At 34.7% G+C, this 16329-nt stretch overlaps 4 protein-coding genes across 12 annotated transcripts; 3 read left to right on the top strand and 1 right to left on the bottom strand.

Moving 5' to 3' along the window:
* The first annotated feature begins 55 nt into the window (after window positions 1-55).
* LOC124408767 (threonine aspartase 1) lies at window positions 56-2173 on the top strand. 2 transcript variants are annotated; one of them, XM_046885949.1, is made up of 8 exons: window positions 56-218; window positions 441-508; window positions 584-855; window positions 950-1094; window positions 1169-1285; window positions 1418-1610; window positions 1696-1847; window positions 2037-2173. In XM_046885949.1, the coding sequence occupies exons 1-8, from the start codon at window positions 59-61 to the stop codon at window positions 2109-2111; spliced, it is 1182 nt and encodes a 393-aa protein (XP_046741905.1). In that variant the 5' UTR covers window positions 56-58; the 3' UTR covers window positions 2112-2173. The 2 variants fall into 2 exon arrangements, with proteins under 2 accessions (XP_046741905.1, XP_046741906.1); XM_046885950.1 differs by lacking the exon at window positions 1169-1285.
* A 198-nt stretch (window positions 2174-2371) lies between these two features.
* On the top strand, window positions 2372-5624 carry LOC124408770 (aurora kinase C). 5 transcript variants are annotated; one of them, XM_046885958.1, is made up of 7 exons: window positions 2372-2487; window positions 2856-2960; window positions 3197-3388; window positions 3783-3917; window positions 4020-4178; window positions 4448-4679; window positions 4938-5150. In XM_046885958.1, the coding sequence occupies exons 2-7, from the start codon at window positions 2863-2865 to the stop codon at window positions 5022-5024; spliced, it is 903 nt and encodes a 300-aa protein (XP_046741914.1). In that variant the 5' UTR covers window positions 2372-2487; window positions 2856-2862; the 3' UTR covers window positions 5025-5150. The 5 variants fall into 5 exon arrangements, 4 of the variants coding, with proteins under 4 accessions (XP_046741914.1, XP_046741910.1, XP_046741912.1 ...); XM_046885954.1 differs by having other exon boundaries at window positions 2393-2487; window positions 2835-2960; XM_046885956.1 differs by having other exon boundaries at window positions 2403-2487; window positions 2843-2960.
* A 1798-nt stretch (window positions 5625-7422) lies between these two features.
* On the bottom strand, window positions 7423-8814 carry LOC124408772 (zinc finger CCHC domain-containing protein 10). Of its 3 annotated transcripts, none has more exons than XM_046885962.1 (4): window positions 8675-8814; window positions 8260-8412; window positions 7835-8101; window positions 7423-7696 (listed from the first exon to the last, which is right to left on the bottom strand). In XM_046885962.1, the coding sequence occupies exons 1-4, from the start codon at window positions 8707-8709 to the stop codon at window positions 7693-7695; spliced, it is 459 nt and encodes a 152-aa protein (XP_046741918.1). In that variant the 5' UTR covers window positions 8710-8814; the 3' UTR covers window positions 7423-7692. The 3 variants fall into 3 exon arrangements, with proteins under 3 accessions (XP_046741918.1, XP_046741916.1, XP_046741917.1); XM_046885960.1 differs by having other exon boundaries at window positions 7825-8101; XM_046885961.1 differs by having other exon boundaries at window positions 7423-8101.
* A 136-nt stretch (window positions 8815-8950) lies between these two features.
* LOC124408764 lies at window positions 8951-15859 on the top strand. 2 transcript variants are annotated; one of them, XM_046885942.1, is made up of 13 exons: window positions 8951-9269; window positions 11026-11213; window positions 11700-12141; window positions 12393-12550; window positions 12621-12733; window positions 13014-13174; window positions 13244-13383; window positions 13516-13636; window positions 13891-14137; window positions 14341-14499; window positions 14703-14921; window positions 15161-15243; window positions 15534-15859. In XM_046885942.1, the coding sequence occupies exons 2-13, from the start codon at window positions 11027-11029 to the stop codon at window positions 15661-15663; spliced, it is 2160 nt and encodes a 719-aa protein (XP_046741898.1). In that variant the 5' UTR covers window positions 8951-9269; window position 11026; the 3' UTR covers window positions 15664-15859. The 2 variants fall into 2 exon arrangements, with proteins under 2 accessions (XP_046741898.1, XP_046741899.1); XM_046885943.1 differs by having other exon boundaries at window positions 13519-13636.
* Window positions 15860-16329: the final 470 nt, after the last annotated feature.

Genomic DNA, 16329 nt, shown 5'->3' on the forward strand with positions numbered 1-16329 from the left:
AAATGCATCATACATATTATACATTTATACCTATGGTGCAGTACGATACTGCTGTTGCATGTCGCGTGATTTTCGATATCAATATAAGGAAAAATTATTGTGGTACCCACAAAATTATCAATTAGTACAGTATAACAGAGAAATTAATGGCTGCGACAGTATTGCGGACTATATGGATATGGACAGCTCGAGAAACGGTTTGATCGCAGTACATGTCGGTGAGTCGTCCGACAAGCTTTGATACACACACTGCTTCTCACTCTTGCTGAAATCTAATAAAACTAATCATACTGATTTTTACCGCACCTGAATTGCGTAAAAATAAACAGAATGTTGCTCACCGAGTCAATTTCTAGGTTATACATCACCTTGACATTAAAATGATTTTCTCATGAATGATGATTAAGTCCAGTTTTTTTAATGAATTTATGAATTTTAAGGTGCTGGTCAACATTCTCTTACTCTGAAAGAAAAGTATGAAAAACTCTGCTGCGTAGCATGTAAAAAGGTGAAATATTCATTTTAAACATAATATATTTTAACTTCATTTTTCAAATTCAAATAATGCAACACATTTCATTAGGCAGCCGGTGTTTTAAAATCTGGGGGAAATGTGTTGGATGCCGTAGTTGAAGCCACAATCATACTGGAAAATTCGCCATTGACAAATGCTGGCTATGGATCAAATCTCACAATTGATGGAAAAGTCGAATGTGACGCCAGTGTTATGGATGGTTCAACACTACAGTTTGGAGCTGTAGGAGCTGTTGGTGGTATAAAAAATCCAGTCGCAGCTGCCAATCTATTGTGTAACCAGCAGTCAGGCAATCTCACACATGGCAGAATTTTCCCCAGGTTGGTAAGATTTACATCTTGTTTAATAGCTATTTGTTAAACCAAAGATAATTAAAGTATACAAAAGTGTAAATGTTTAGTTATAATGTTATAGTTTCTTAGTTGGAGATGGAGCGCAATTGTGGGGTAAAGAAAAAGGTTTGGAAACAACGTCTGTGGAGGATTTAATCTCTGTCAAGGCTTTAAAGATCTATAAACACTATAAGAGGAAAGTTCTCAGTTGTGAAAATATACAAAAGGTAAATTCTCTCGGTACTTTAACAGATTTGTGTATAGAATGCTTAAATTAAGAAGGCGTATATTCTTTTTTCAGCAAATTGCGAAGAAAATGGATACAGTTGGTGCCATATGCGTTGATACAGATGGAAATGTTGCATCTGCATGTTCCAGTGGCGGTATTATTTTGAAGCATCCTGGCAGAGTTGGGCAGGCAATTAAATCAAAATCTTAATGAAATTCGACATTCTCCATTTCGATTGTTGTGAAACTAATACAATATTATCAAATTCATCACAAGTATTTTCAAGAGCTTGGTCGAAAGTTTTATATTTTGTGCTTTCAGGCCGCGGTCTGGGGTTGCGGCGTATGGGCACGTAACGCGAGAAGTTACCTAGATTGTTCAGTAGCATCTAGTACATCCGGATGTGGGGAGCATTTAATTTCTGCAACCTTAGCTCGATCTATTGCTGAGGGCATTTTAAGCTCAGACTGCCCAACCACTGCACTCCACAATGTGATGAAGAATGATTTCATTGGTAATACTTCGTGATATTGCATCCTCGATGTCTGCAATTTTTCGTGTAAATAATCAATTGTCAATGTCGTACATTTCTATTTTAGAGTCGCCTTTTTTAAAGGGACTTGACCAAAAGCTCGGTGGGACTATAGCGATTAAATATTCTCCCCAACAATTCCTTGGAGATCTACTCTGGAGCCATTCAACAAAATCAATGATTATAGGGTACATGAATACGAGAGAAGCAAAGCCAAAGGTGTGTCTATTTTAATCACTTGGACTGAAGTACCAAAGTCTTGATTTGGTATGCAACACCATTAACCTGTAGACAATGATTCAAAGAAAATATTAAATACCAAGAAATAGCTCTGAAACTTCAAAGTACTTTCAGTCATCGTAACTCTCCAGCATGCTTTCTCAAATTCAGTTACTTGTTCCTTTTTAGAGTCGCATGTCTGTATTGACTTCACCGGAAGTAGGCAGAAAAGCAGTCGTGGAAGGAGTCGGATTTAGGATATGAACGATGTAATGTGCACAATTACGCTTTCAATAAATTACACAAACAATTTTTTTTACCAGTAACAAATCTTGTCAGCCTTCGTATGGATAATTTGAAGTTTTCTTTTAGATTTCCTTCTTTTCAAATTACCCGCTGAAATAGAATTTCGATACTAGCGCACCTTGCGGTGACCCGAATCATCCTTGCTGGTTAGGCTTTGCCACTGGCTTGTTTATTCAGTACAGCATGGGGTCTATACAGAAATGATGATTTGGGTTTGGCTGCGTTCACTTCTCATTTGTCAGTTATTCGACGAATTTGAATTCATGACGCTTCGAGTCGTTTGTTGTGTCAAATACTGAAGATTTTTATCTGCCACAGCTGAATTATTCATTTGGTACGCGCATTTTGTATATTATATGCACTGATAAATCATATAATTATATTAATACGGAAATGTGATTAATAACTTTACGACTTACAAACGGCAGTTTCCAAACCTTTGAAGCTGCTATGTCAATAAAAAAACTTTATGGATAGTATTTTTCTTAGAGACTCCAAAAATATTTTCACTCCAATCGAATGGTTAAACCAGTTTAGAGTAATTCTCATCCCTTGTATACGAATTTGGTTGTACTTATTTCATTTCACTTCCATGAATCATATTTTATTTTTCGGTGTACATAATAACATCATGTTTCTTTTTATTACTCACGTTTATTTTATCCTAACTGTACGATTCAGTTGAATTTATTTTTGAGGTAGATAAAATATGGCTACAATGAGTGGCGATATTCCTGAGGAATACCGAGATGGGGTTAACCGAATGGTTGAAATCATGCATAGAGAAGTCGAGTATCGTGACAAAGGGTAAATAACTATGAATTTTTTGTGTGATACTAACATTTACGTTCTGTACTTTTATATTATTTTTATTTCGCATTATCATTCTTTGTTCAATTACATTTAGGGCACGCGAATTTCATCAAATATGAGTAATTGTTTGCTGTACAAATCCGAACCACTGAATCTCATGCGTAGCGATACTTTGATATCCTGTTTATATATCTGTTGAAATAAATTTTATCCGATTCATTTTCCTTCAGGTTTAAGTGGACTATGGACGATTTTGATATCGGAGCACCATTGGGGAGAGGAAAATTCGGCAGAGTATATTTAGCTAGAGAAAAGAAAACCCACTACATGGTGGCTCTCAAAATGCTGCATAAATGTGAGTTAGTCAAAGGACGAGTAGAGAAACAAGTCATGCGTGAGATTGAAATACAATCACATCTGAGGTATGTGAAACTATTTTTTAATATAGGCTTCGAATTTGGTAATCATTCTTACCATTTGGTAATTTTGTACCATAGCATCTAATTTTTTTAGATTGAAGTACCAATTTCACTGATTTGATTGATTGTTTCTTAAATTTAATCAGCTAGTTTTTATATTTTATTGTAGAAATTCTGGTTATTGGTTACTTTGAATTATAGTACCCAAAACTTCATTGTTCCGTATGAGCTAACTATTTTGAATTACCCACAAACAATATTAATGTACTGTCAAAGTTGGCTTAATAGTCATTTGAAAATAATCATTCACAATGTAAAGTAACACATAAATCTACAGATTATAGTATATATATAGTATATATAGTATATATAGTAACGCTCAACAACATCATTTCAGGCATCCTAATATACTCCATTTGCTAACCTGGTTTTATGATGCTAAACGTATCTATTTAGTATTAGAGTTTGCTGCAAATGGAGAACTTTACCGGGAAATGCAGCGTCAACCTGAAAAGAGATTCAATGAGCACTTGTTAGTAATTTATACAATACAATAATCTATGAAATCTATAAAAATACAATTGACTTATATGCTTAAGATCTGTTATAAGTAATATTTAATTTTTACACATAGATCTGCCAAGTACACGTATCAAGTAGCAGATGCGCTGAACTACTGTCACAAAAACCATGTCATACATAGGGATATTAAGCCTGAGAATTTGTTACTTGACTTTCAAGGTGATATAAAATTGGCAGATTTTGGATGGTCTGTTCACGCTCCTTCCTCAAAGTAAGTAATGTTGCATGGCTTAGTTAATATATTATCTAATAATGCATATCGGACACGGTAGAGCAGTGAAGGCATAGAAGCAACTGGTACTTTTAGCAATTATATCTAGAACACACCTCAACTGAGTCTTAGGTAAGGTTTTTAAGAAATCAGCCGTTTCAAATTAATTCCAAATTAAATCACATGAACATGAAAATAGAGCTTCTCAATCACCTGGAAAATATTTGAACATTTTTCGCAATTTACTTTATCCGCATTTATTCTTTTAGGCGCAACACTATGTGCGGTACATTGGATTATCTACCTCCGGAGATGGTAGTAGGACAGACATACGACATATACGTAGATCACTGGTGTTTAGGAATTCTGTGCTATGAATTTTTAGTTGGAAGGCCACCATTTCTCAGTGACACGCATGAAGAAACATACAACAAAATTAAGGGCTGCATTATACACTGGCCATCTCATGTTTCTTTAGGTGCACGAGATCTTATCTCAAAGGTACGGAAAAGAATGGTAAAATTTCTTAGCATCGACGATAAATGTGCCTTAGCATAATTTCACTTTCCACTTGTGCTCTGGTACATCAAAATTCGGGCCAGTGAATCGTCGCAAAGTACTTCACCTCCTGATTCGAGTATTCTAATACATTCACCCTGTACTTTAATATTGCAACAATTTCTGTACTCTAAGTATCTCCTTTCAAATTGAAATCATCGTTAGATATTTTTAGCATATTAATCTGTTGATATTTTTTAGCTGATCAAAAGGAAGAGCTCTGACAGAATTCCGCTACCTGCTGTGATGAAGCACCCTTGGATAGTTGATAAAAAAAGCAAAAAGTAGTCATTCCTGTAGAATTAGCTAATTTCCCTGAAGCCCAGCACATATACTGGTATGTAAGTGCTTTGAATACTGTATATTTCACGTGATCAAACATTATTGCTGTAATATTATTTCAGAATTTGAATACAACAATTTTCGAACTTATTTTTTTAACAAATTTACAGCATAATAACGTTACATCAGACTGTAATGATGACTCACCGCTATCTAAATTAAAATCCATATTTTTATATTCTTTTATTATTATATTTAATGATAAAGTTAGAAGCATTTTGTTTGTCCTGCTAGCTATACTTTCTACACTTCCGCGATATATAGTAATGGTATCCTTACACATGGGTATAAAAAGTGTAGAAAGTATAGCTAGCACGAACAAACCCATTGAAAGTAGAATATAACTTTTAAGATATAAGTTGACAAATTTAATTTTATAAATACACGCTTACCTTATTATACCTTAATGTCAAAATTAACGTTCAGAAAATGAGCGAATTTATTCGAGCGGATATTTTATTATTCATGTCAGTCATATTCAAGCAGATATAGAGGTGCCTTCATAATAAGATGAGTAAGGAATTTTGGGGTAAAGTTTTTAATGTATGAATAAATCGATTTGAGATCAATGGTATGTATGTATTGTGGCTTTATGATATTCAAGAATTGAATTTATTGTCATCCCATCAATGCGTACGTATTTAATTTTGAGTTATTTTTGCTATCTATAACATTCCTATCATTTTGGTATAAAGGCTATGCTGAATTATTTTTACTGGATACTGATGAAGATTATCAAGGGGAAATGTACCAGTAGACCAGAAGAGCAATTTTGGGACTGTTTATGTCTTAAACTATTAATGCCAGTCAAATCATTTTTTTTTCATTTGGAACCCATGCATAAACAGGTGCGTGTACACGTTTTTTTTCATTTCATGTATCTATTTATTTATATTTTTTTTTTTGCGGGAATCCATTTTCCGGAATCACTGTTATCTTGGCCGGCGTAAGACGTGGTCCCCATGGAGCCACAATTCCGCGCAGTCGATTTATCTGAAATATAGAATTCAAAGGGATTCTCAAAATACAACACAGAGCAGTCCCCGTCGGTAGATTTCTTTCCTAAAAACGTTTTTTTTTTTTACAGAAATGCCGGCAGCTCGAACACGACGTTCGTTCATTGTCCGAAATTTTTGCAGTAGATCGGTAAAGTCATTTTTGGAATATTTTCAGAATCGACTTTCAAGTTGATGTTTTAAGATCACTCAGTTCAAGTTTTACAAAGAAATTACGTGCAAGATATATATTTTTTTTTTAAATTTACCATTAGTCAGTTCAAGGGCCATAAAGTACTTCCTCAGCACCAATTCTTGCCTGCTTACACTGAATTACCCCTTCACGTTTCGCATATTTAGTTGCGATTTGTACGTCGCATTACCAATCAGCATTTCTTCCAACTATGATGCCCAGAAGTGTCCATAACTTCAAGACAGGATTTGGTTTAAGAGTTAAAAATTCTTGTCGCAAAACTGCTATGCTGTGGTTTATCTTGGATGCTATCCACGAAATTACGTTGTTGAAACTTCCGTTTAAATTTTGTGTATATCCGCCGTTGTAGTGGTGTATAAACTGTCACAACTTAGGTCTGAAAATATCAGCACAATATCTTTGATCAGCAGTTTAGACACATATCTTTACATTTCAGTGTTTATCACCCTAGTAGCGTCTGAGGTAAATCTGCCTACAGGCTGCAACTGTAGACACAATGTGTTTTCTACCACACTTGACTGCAGGTCTGACATCAGAACCTACATTATTCAGAATCTTGCATACGTCTGTTGTCAGATGGCCAAAAAGTCGCTGTTAGGAAAGATTTTGTATTGACTCGACTGAAGCGACTAGCCTGTGTCTTATCACCCCATCGCTTCAGGGAAATGAGCAATAAATAAAACTGGTAATTTATTCAATCATCTCCATCATCGTTCCAGCTTGGTTTTCCTTGGTAAATTCAGTAGTGTGGTGGTGGGGATGGTAGGTTACAATTTTTATAATGTCAAACTGCTCACGCTACAATTTGATGAGAACATTCATGAACTATCCATCTATCACAACAGAAAGGTGTGCGATGCTCGTAGGGGCAAAGCCCCTAATTTATGACAAATATTATAGTTTGTATCACCAATTAGTATCTGTAGCCTTGTACGTTTCGAGACTCATTGGATGTTTTGGGACACATGCTAGTAGGCTTTTCACAAATTATAATGATTGCATGATATGTAAATATTCTGTTAACAGTCAAGTTATTGACCAAACGAACAGGCCTAATGGTCATACCGAAAATGAATAAATATTTTTCAGAAATTTGGAATATAAATAAATGATAATAGTTATCAGTTTACAAAGATTTCAAATTTTCTCATTTAAATATATTTTTTTCCTTATTTAGTTGACATAGTATTATTATATTTAAATCCTTAAGTAATACATTAATAGTAGTAAAATAACTATGAAGCTATACAATGGTAAAAAAAGTGATAAAAAATAGATTGTCGATGATATGAGATTCCATACATTTACAAATGTGAATGGAACCCTTTGACTCATTTCTACTTTGTTACTCTTCACTCCTTTTGCACAAGGCCTGTTTTGTTTATCCAACAAACTTCACTTTTTTTCATCTATAACCAGAAAACATGTCCTTTTCATTGGAATATTGGAATAATTTAAATGACTTGGTACTATAGAATGACGAATGAACTCATTCCTATGTAACAACAGGAGTAGGTACTAATGTAAATGTATGTACTAATTTAAACTTACGTTTTTTTGTTCTTTTTGCTTTGCGGGGTTTGGTACCTTCGCTGGAACTAGAATCTCTGCTCGATGAACTGGATGATGTGCTGCTACTACTACTACTGTTACTGCTCGAGCTAGAGGAGCTATCACTGGAATCGGAATCATCAGAGGAAGAGCCGTCTGAACTGCTACTGTCTGTGCTTGAGCTGTCTGAATCACTCGTGCTACTTGAGTCCTTTCTAACTTTTTTTTTCTGTTTCACAATTTCACTACTCATCTCTGGCTCCCTATGAAAATTGTTAGACGAGTCACTTATTAGAGTCACAGATAGTGATTGATAAAATAAAAGGCTGATTCGAATACCACTCTTTTAGTAGAACAATGTTAGTATAGTGGGTACTTAGAGGTAACGATAAGGTATCAGTAGGCCAACATATGAGCTTACAATTTTTCAACCTCTTGCTGTTTTATTGCCTTTTTTAATTGCGTCGTTCGGGAAGATCTGTGAACGTATTTCCTCTTGCCTTTGCACTCGTAACTCCAGTGGCCCATTTCCAAACATTTTTGACAACGCACAGCCTGGGCTGGGTAAGGATTTCTGAAAGAATGGACATGTCAATTAAATCTTTAATCATGATCAAAATTTGTATTCGAATTTATTATTTCTTTGAATAAGGCCAAAATTTGTAATTGATAGCGAAAAAAATAAGAAACATGTTAAAGTTTGGTTTGTTTTTTCCAGTTTTTATAACCTATACGAAAGTATTGTTCGAAATTTTCCATGATAAAATATACACAGAAATATAAGAGGAGGCGTGTTATTATTATTATCACTTTTGCTAGGAAAAGGTTTTACGTACGTTTTTTTCATTAGCTTCATACCGTACGCGCTCATTATGGTCCTTGATGTTTTTTGTTTGCACAACAAACACGTTCCCAGCCTACAACAGAATCGTGTCGTGTTTTTGAGTCAGGTTAAGTTGGTTAGGTTCGTTTAATCTGAAACATACAATTGAATATTGAAATAGAGCAGAGGTGTGGCTGCGTTCGCGCGTGAGATTGTTAAGTACTGTGGGCAGTAGTCATGCGGTAGTTGGGCACAAAAACAAAACTTGGACACGGTAGTTGCAAGTTTCACGGCACAGGCGTCGTTCGCGTTTGCTTGCCTGGCTGTAGCCGCTGTTTAGCCATTCTTGGGTCTATGTGAACTTTTTTATTTCTGGTTTTATTGTTGTTACTGACATAAGAGTATTCACACTTCGTAGCTAAATTTTTATGTATGTACAGACAGCAAATTACATAAATTCCGAGTAATCAAGTGACACGTTCGACTTTATAATGCGCTGATAGTTCATACGCAAGTGACGAACGGTAGCGATAAATTATTTTGCTTATAATGACGAGGTGAAGAACGGGAATCTCGGTACATTATTCAATCCACCAGAAGAGGGACAAGTATGTCGTATATATCCTGAATAAAATCTATTGTTTCACCATCATTTGATTTTAATAGGGTAATCAAAGCTGAGCTATACAGTTATAACGTCGCATTATCATTTTCACGGACGGACGAATATTTCCCAGTCGTACATCTTCCACTCGATGAATCATTCGCCTCCCTGATTAATTTTATCCTGTTAGAGGTTCATCCGTTGTTCTATTTTGTTTATTTTGTCTTTCACCTTGATACGTACTCGCCGGTTATTTAATCAGGGCCGAGAATTCAGACGTCTGGCAATTTTTTTTTTCTCCTATCAGTTTTCAATCCACAATTATGGCCACTTTGGCCTCTGCAAAATCTGATTTTTTCATATCAGAATTCCATATCTTGTATTTAAAAGTTCAATCTTCAATTCAAAAGAATTTGATCACTTCACCTGTTTCAAATTTGCATCTACCTCCTCATTCTTGTGGTATATTGATTGTTGTAACTAAGAATATAGTTTTTTGTTGATACAATATCAAATTGACTACTAGTTCGATTTTTTAATGTAATACCAGCTTATATCGCATGATTTAAAAGTGCTGTAGAATTATAAGTATTCATGGTTCAAAATATCTTGAACAAAAGGTCTTCTCACTGGTACTTACGTTCAGGATCGACATTCGTGCAACTCTGAAAAAATTAATTCTGATAATTTTTGTTTATGGTGCTTAAAATACCTTTGTAATATATCCGCTTTAAGTTTCTTCATAAATTTAAGGTATAAATAAATTTTTAATTTCCTTCATGATACTTGTAAGATTGGTTCTTCAAACCTGTGAGTTGAAAAATTGAATGATGGGATTTATTGCAAACTGCATAGATCGGCATATGTTACAAATTTCAATTAATCAATGAATTACTACAAATCATTTAATTGACTCAATTTTTCATGTATTTTCTCTGCACGCGCATTTTTGTATTTTTTGTTCTTAATCAACTTGACAAGTAGTTGACTAACTAATCTATATAGATTTGGTACCTAGTCAGTACATATTTTGACACAGTAGTATGCTCCACTGCTAACTCCAGAGATGTCAATTACTGCACACAAATATAACGCAATCTTATGTTTTGTCATTGGATATCCTTTGGCAATATGTAATAAAGCATAGCCCTTAATGCTGAGTGGTAGTTGCAAAGCTGAATACTAGCTTAACTAGTAGAATGAATGTATGAGTTGAAGATATTCTGGTAATAACAGATGAGTCAATCTTTAAATGAAACTAAATATATACGCAGATAGTAAGACTGGGTTGAGATACTGTCAATTTCATGTTGATTGCATAGTATTTAACTGAAACAGTTTAAGCTTTGTATTTTATGTACAAAGTTAAATTTGGTAATGTATCAAAAAAAATTATATGCAACATTTACTTGAAGATTACTTGCTGCATGGATAATAATTACTTCAGCAGCTTACTACTGTGCTGCATTCAAGAGAAAAAATATATCAACTCAATGTAAAACAAAAAAGACTGCTTTACTTTGTGAAGTAAAAATTTTATAAGTAAATTGAAACCAAATTTTGTAAATAATTGTAAAATATGATTTATTTGTATAGTTTACCAGCCTCTTCAACATTTAAAAACATGCATCTGCTTTACTTGAACAAAATTTGTTGCTGATTCTATTTTCTATCTGCTACGTAAACCTACTTTCTCAATATTTGTCATCTCATTTTCAGCAGCGATGTACCAAATTACTAATCATATCATTCTCATACAGAATGGAGGATGGCAAAGCTTCAGAAGAAATGTGGCGTAATAAAGGAAAAACGGAAAATAGAAGCAGTTTATTTGGTGGAGAAGCTGCTGCAGCCTCAGTTGATTCTAGCTCTGCATCTTTGGCTGATATATTTGATACTGCTTTCACCTCCACGGTGGATCCAACACCGCAATCACGGTTTCCCGCAGGTAATAATTTAGTTCACTATCAATATTCAGATAAATAATATATCTTTTCTTAGTTTTGCAATTTATAATGTATTAACCTGTGATTTATATGCAGATGAGTTCAGTTTAACACTAACTGTACCCAGCTTAGTTAAATGACCAGTTTCTCTAGGGTAAGAATAGGTGTATATGAAGTGCTGGTACAGTTAGTATTAAAATATGATTAAAGTTCGTAACATTCACCTAACGATGCATTTTTTAGAAAAATTGTTATTTATTCTAGATATTTCTCGAGTTGAGGATTATCTCAAATTCACTAATTAACTGTAATAAAATAAAAGATACTCATATTTTGAAAACTCGACTACATCAAAGTGATCGTAAGGTTTCTGAATAGTAATTAGTTTTTCTTGAATTTTTCGTTATGTTCACGGTACTATCTTCAACTCCATAATCTAAGACTGAAACTGGTGACAAACTTGACGTTCAAATTTTGTTTCTTAACAGGAAATGAAATGGAGTATGAGCATTTGTTTGCCGACAGTGATATAGAAGAAGCTGACGTAGTCCCAGTAGAGCCATTTCCGAGCCAAGCACATCATTCAAGCTCTGAAAACAATCTTATATTCTGGCCATATCTTCCATCTACAGAACGCAATGCACACTCTCGAGAGTATCGACACGCCGGACGCATGAACTGTAATATGTGCCAAAATAGACAGGATAGAAATTCGCGGAAAGACACAGCTGAGTCGCAATCGGACGGCGGGTTATGCGAGGAAAGAGTTTGTGAAAATTACCGTCGAAAAAGAATTCTACATGAAAGAGATATTCCAGCTCAACACAAATCGAAGAAAAGTGAGGAACAAAAACTGCGAAATGTTCAGCATGTCGACAGATTGAGTGTACCTGGCCCATCTAGAGTATTGGATCATCCTGTTGATTACAGGTTAGTAAAATTACATTTAATGCTTATCAGACCATTACAATTTGTGATCATAGAAACAAAATTTCTGAAGTTTCTTAGTCTATATAATGAATGATGTTTGCACTTATTAATATACAGTGAAGAAAAATATTAATAGTTAGTTAACCCTTTCTTTACCCTGAAAATAGTTCTTATTTCTGTGTCAGTTGTAATACTCCTGTGAAATTTCTTAATTTATACCTGAAGCGAGCATATATGTTGAATCTCTGTAGTTTAACTGGTTCTGCAAGCCAAAATGGAGGTGCCTTAGACGAGGGACCACATGATATTCAAAATGCTAATACCGATGAACCTACTTTATGTCCTGCACAAGTACAGTTTAAACCAACACCAGAGCGATCTCAACAAACACATCCAAAACACCCATTGAGTATGAATTTCAAGTTGTCATTTTCTAATTTTCTCCCAAATGAATCTTATTTTATCATATAAATTTTTAGGAAATGACGATGCACCGTCTGCTCCTGATTTACAGTTGGATTGGTCGTCTAGCAGCGACAGCGAAAACGAAGAGGACGCTGTAGAAGTGCTTGCAACTGTTAATCACAACAAAGTAAATGTTTTTTGATTTTCTAATTATATCAATTTAAGATCTACAAACAGTAGTAAAAACCATGAAAAGCTTGAATCTGATTAGACTGATTTGCGTGAATTTTATGAGACATTTTGTGACTAAATTTCAAATCTACCCCGTAGTCAATTGCATTATTTCTCCAATACTCAATTGTAAAAACTTGTGTCCAAAACGGAGTGCTGGAGATACCTCCATGTATGTTAAGTTATGAGCTGATCTTGATTGCACTCTAATAAGCAGTATGAAATTTGAACTGAAGGGTGTCTCACAAACTGCAAATCAAGCAGCTGGTGCTGTACCAGTGGTTGATCTTACAACAGAATCGGATGAGGAACAAAGCCTACCGCAACTTCATCAGCATGATCCAGCCGTGAATTCTGGTGGAGACCGTGTTCAGTGGTACCTACACAATGCTCACAGGTGCATATGATACACTACTATGGAAATTTCAGTACTTTACACTATCTTATATTTCATAATTTTTTTCAGGGTCAATTCTTGCTGTATGCATGGACCTCCAGATCATCGATCTCATATGTACCACCACTCTCAGACATATCATGCTCATCACAGGCCACCAGTCATTCCTTACAGTTATACAAACTTTACTTATCCCAATAACCATCCAGGTAATTGAACTTCTTTTAAATTTACCTTATAAATTGTATTTTCTCACTACGATTATGCTCAAGTAGTATGTTATTGTAAAAAAGCTATATCTTCTGTGCACTGGAAGTATTGTTCTATACTCATTGTTATAGAAGCATCGATGGGAGTCACAACACCTCGTATGTATTCTTTACATGAGCAACTATGGATAAATCAACAGCATAGGCAAGAAATGTATCGTCGCAGGCTTAATGCGAGAGCATCTCATCACGGGTATGTCTTGTTTGATTTTTGTAAAGATTTATTGAACAGACTCGTCTATACATGAAGATGTATAAAAGGACACTTGTGAAGTTATTTCACTCATTAAAAAAAAATATTACTTAACGCTCATACTGATCAAATATACAAGGTATTCCATCTTATTGCTTATCCTGCTGTATTTGGAATACGAAAAATTACAAAAATTTCGCAGTTGCTACAAAATTGTCGAATAATCGGTTCACTGTTGATATTACTTTGTTTAGATGCATGACGCCAAATTCACAAGTGCCACAACCTGGTATGCCACAACCTGGTATGCACTTGTGTAGCAGCAGCAGTAGCAGCAGCAGTTCGAATCCTCGTTGCAGTGGAAGAAATGGAGCAACATTGAATGAGAATTATCAGTCTCCACCACCACCACCATCACCACAGCAACCTACAGTTTACAGCCATCCAGAAATTCTGCCTCCAAACATGATGATTGGTAGTCCATGTCCACCGCCAGTCATGGTAATTAATTAATACTTAGGTTTTCCATTTAGTTATATGATTATGAAACCAGTTATAAAAGTCTGATAAACTTATTTGTCACTTATGGTTGGAGTATATATTTAAACTTTTGAATATTTTATTTAATGCGTAGGAATCGCCTTTTTCATCCAAAAAACATACATTGTGAAACTTGAGACCAGAACATATTCTTATAATTTCAGATGCATCCTATTCATCCACCAGAGACCATGGAATCTGGACCTGAGATGATGCCTTCAATGCCGGTACACCAACATGTGCATCACCATATGTATCATTATCATCCACCAGGGCCTCGACAAATTCCTCACCATCTGCATATTAGTTTTGGTCCTCACATGGTGAGCTTTGGTTAAAAATTTTTTTTTCTAATTATAAAAATGACGGTTATTTTATATGGGATACTTTACACAAGTTGTGGTTCCTTCTGGCATGCAACTTTTTGTTACATTACCTTCCCCATTTCATTCAACGAATTCAGCGTGTTGTTCAAATATTGAATGTGGAAACACTGCTAAGTTTAGTTTATTCTTGTCTAAATTAGCATCCTGCCGCCGTGCTACCTAACTGCAGAGCTCCTGGAAGCCAGGATATGTTGTATTCGGCCTTAGCACTGCCGGATGTTCTTCATCAAGCACGGCACATGTCAGCACGGCTTGAACATTTTATGCATGTCGTCGATCAAAGGCGCTTGACACATATTAGCTGCGGAGCAACACAGGAATCTATTGAAAGTCACACATTCCCGCATAAATACAAGCGGGTAAGTTGGTTGACTAATAAATAGCTTGAAGAAATAATACAGGCTTGTGATATCAAATGATAAAGCATAGTCTTATATTTTTAATTTTTTGACAAATTGTATACCTATTTTTACATTTTGCGGGATAGTTTCTCTAAGGGCTTAATCGTTAAGGTGATTATTAGTATCGTGAGCTGCTAGTGTTGAGGAAAAATTTTGAAAGGGAGACTATTTTTCATTTGTAATCTTTTTTTTCACAGGTAAAAAAGGTAGAGAATGCGGAGGATTCTGTAGAAAAGTGTACTATTTGTCTCTCAGAGTTTGAAGATTGTGAAAGTGTTAGGTAAGTACGCAGTTTTCTCTTTTTTACTGAATATAAATCATGCGATCACAGCTATGTAATAATTTTCAAAGACTTTCCCAATCTGAGCATTATATCATCATTCATTTAACTTTCATTGTAACTATCTGAATTGGTAGCTTATCAGAAAAAAAGATTGCCTTCTTTTGTAAATATCAGAAATTAAGATATATCGAACTATCAAAATTGGTTGGAAGACCTATAATCTATGTGTATATAGTATTTGTGTTTGAAATATAAAGTAATGAATATATTTTCATTGATATGTTAAGGAGGCTCCCATGCATGCATCTATTTCATGTGGACTGCGTTGATCAGTGGCTGTGCACCAACAAGCGATGTCCGATATGTCGAGTTGATATTGAAACATTTCTCCACAAAGAGCTCTCGGCTTCTACATAGCTTAAGGTTAATAATATTTCGTACCAACCCCTCTTACGTGATGGTTTTTATTCAGAAATTTAAATGCAAGTCTTGAACGTAAAAAATTTCAACTTTTCCCCGAATAAATATGTACACTAATGTCTTAGATTTTTACGGATTCGGTGGTTTGCGTATTTTATTCGAACACGAAATCTGATGAGAATCGGTTATAATGAAACCCGTTAAGTGTACATGTAATATGTACACATCTTTGTAGTCATGTTCGAAATAATATTTTTTATTTCATGTTTCCAACCAGTAATAAATTGAGTGAAAAGCTCAGTACTTGGGTAGTACTGGGTGTATTATCCGAAGTTCATACACACCTATATCCAATCTTTTTGGGTAAAACTTTATATCGAATATGGAGAAATATGTATAAACAATTCCACGCCTATTTGTTAATGCTTATTATGAAACGTGTTGCGTTAGTAATCATATAAATAATTGTAAATGAATCTTCAAAGATAGACACACAATAGTTTACATTTGAAACTACTCCAAATCCAGAAACTTTTTTAACAATGTTAAATTGGTTTTACTCGAACAATAGCGACTATGGTAGGAAATAAAACAATGGTACAAGACTGAATAATTTTCTCCGAATTTGCGGTACGAACTTTATTCGTCTTCCAATAAAATTCG

This window comes from Diprion similis, chromosome 8 (assembly GCF_021155765.1).
Source record: "Diprion similis isolate iyDipSimi1 chromosome 8, iyDipSimi1.1, whole genome shotgun sequence".
NCBI lineage: Eukaryota > Metazoa > Arthropoda > Insecta > Hymenoptera > Diprionidae > Diprion > Diprion similis.

Coding starts and splice junctions, on each gene's coding strand:
- LOC124408767 (XM_046885949.1), top strand. CDS start 59: ATGTCGCGTGATTTTCGATATCAATATAAGGAAAAATTATTGTGGTAC. Junction 219..440: donor TTTGATCGCAGTACATGTCG/GTGAGTCGTCCG, acceptor ATGAATTTTAAG/GTGCTGGTCAACATTCTCTT. Junction 1,611..1,695: donor GATGAAGAATGATTTCATTG/GTAATACTTCGT, acceptor TTTCTATTTTAG/AGTCGCCTTTTTTAAAGGGA.
- LOC124408770 (XM_046885958.1), top strand. CDS start 2,863: ATGGCTACAATGAGTGGCGATATTCCTGAGGAATACCGAGATGGGGTT. Junction 2,961..3,196: donor GTCGAGTATCGTGACAAAGG/GTAAATAACTAT, acceptor ATTTTCCTTCAG/GTTTAAGTGGACTATGGACG. Junction 4,179..4,447: donor GTTCACGCTCCTTCCTCAAA/GTAAGTAATGTT, acceptor TTATTCTTTTAG/GCGCAACACTATGTGCGGTA.
- LOC124408772 (XM_046885960.1), bottom strand. CDS start 8,709: ATGAGCGCGTACGGTATGAAGCTAATGAAAAAAAC. Junction 8,413..8,674: donor ATGAAGCTAATGAAAAAAAC/GTACGTAAAACC, acceptor CCATTCTTTCAG/AAATCCTTACCCAGCCCAGG. Junction 7,697..7,824: donor AAAAACGTAAGTTTAAATTA/GTACATACATTT, acceptor TTCTGGTTATAG/ATGAAAAAAAGTGAAGTTTG.
- LOC124408764 (XM_046885942.1), top strand. CDS start 11,027: ATGGAGGATGGCAAAGCTTCAGAAGAAATGTGGCGTAATAAAGGAAAA. Junction 13,384..13,515: donor TTATCCCAATAACCATCCAG/GTAATTGAACTT, acceptor TCATTGTTATAG/AAGCATCGATGGGAGTCACA. Junction 14,500..14,702: donor TTAGTTTTGGTCCTCACATG/GTGAGCTTTGGT, acceptor TGTCTAAATTAG/CATCCTGCCGCCGTGCTACC.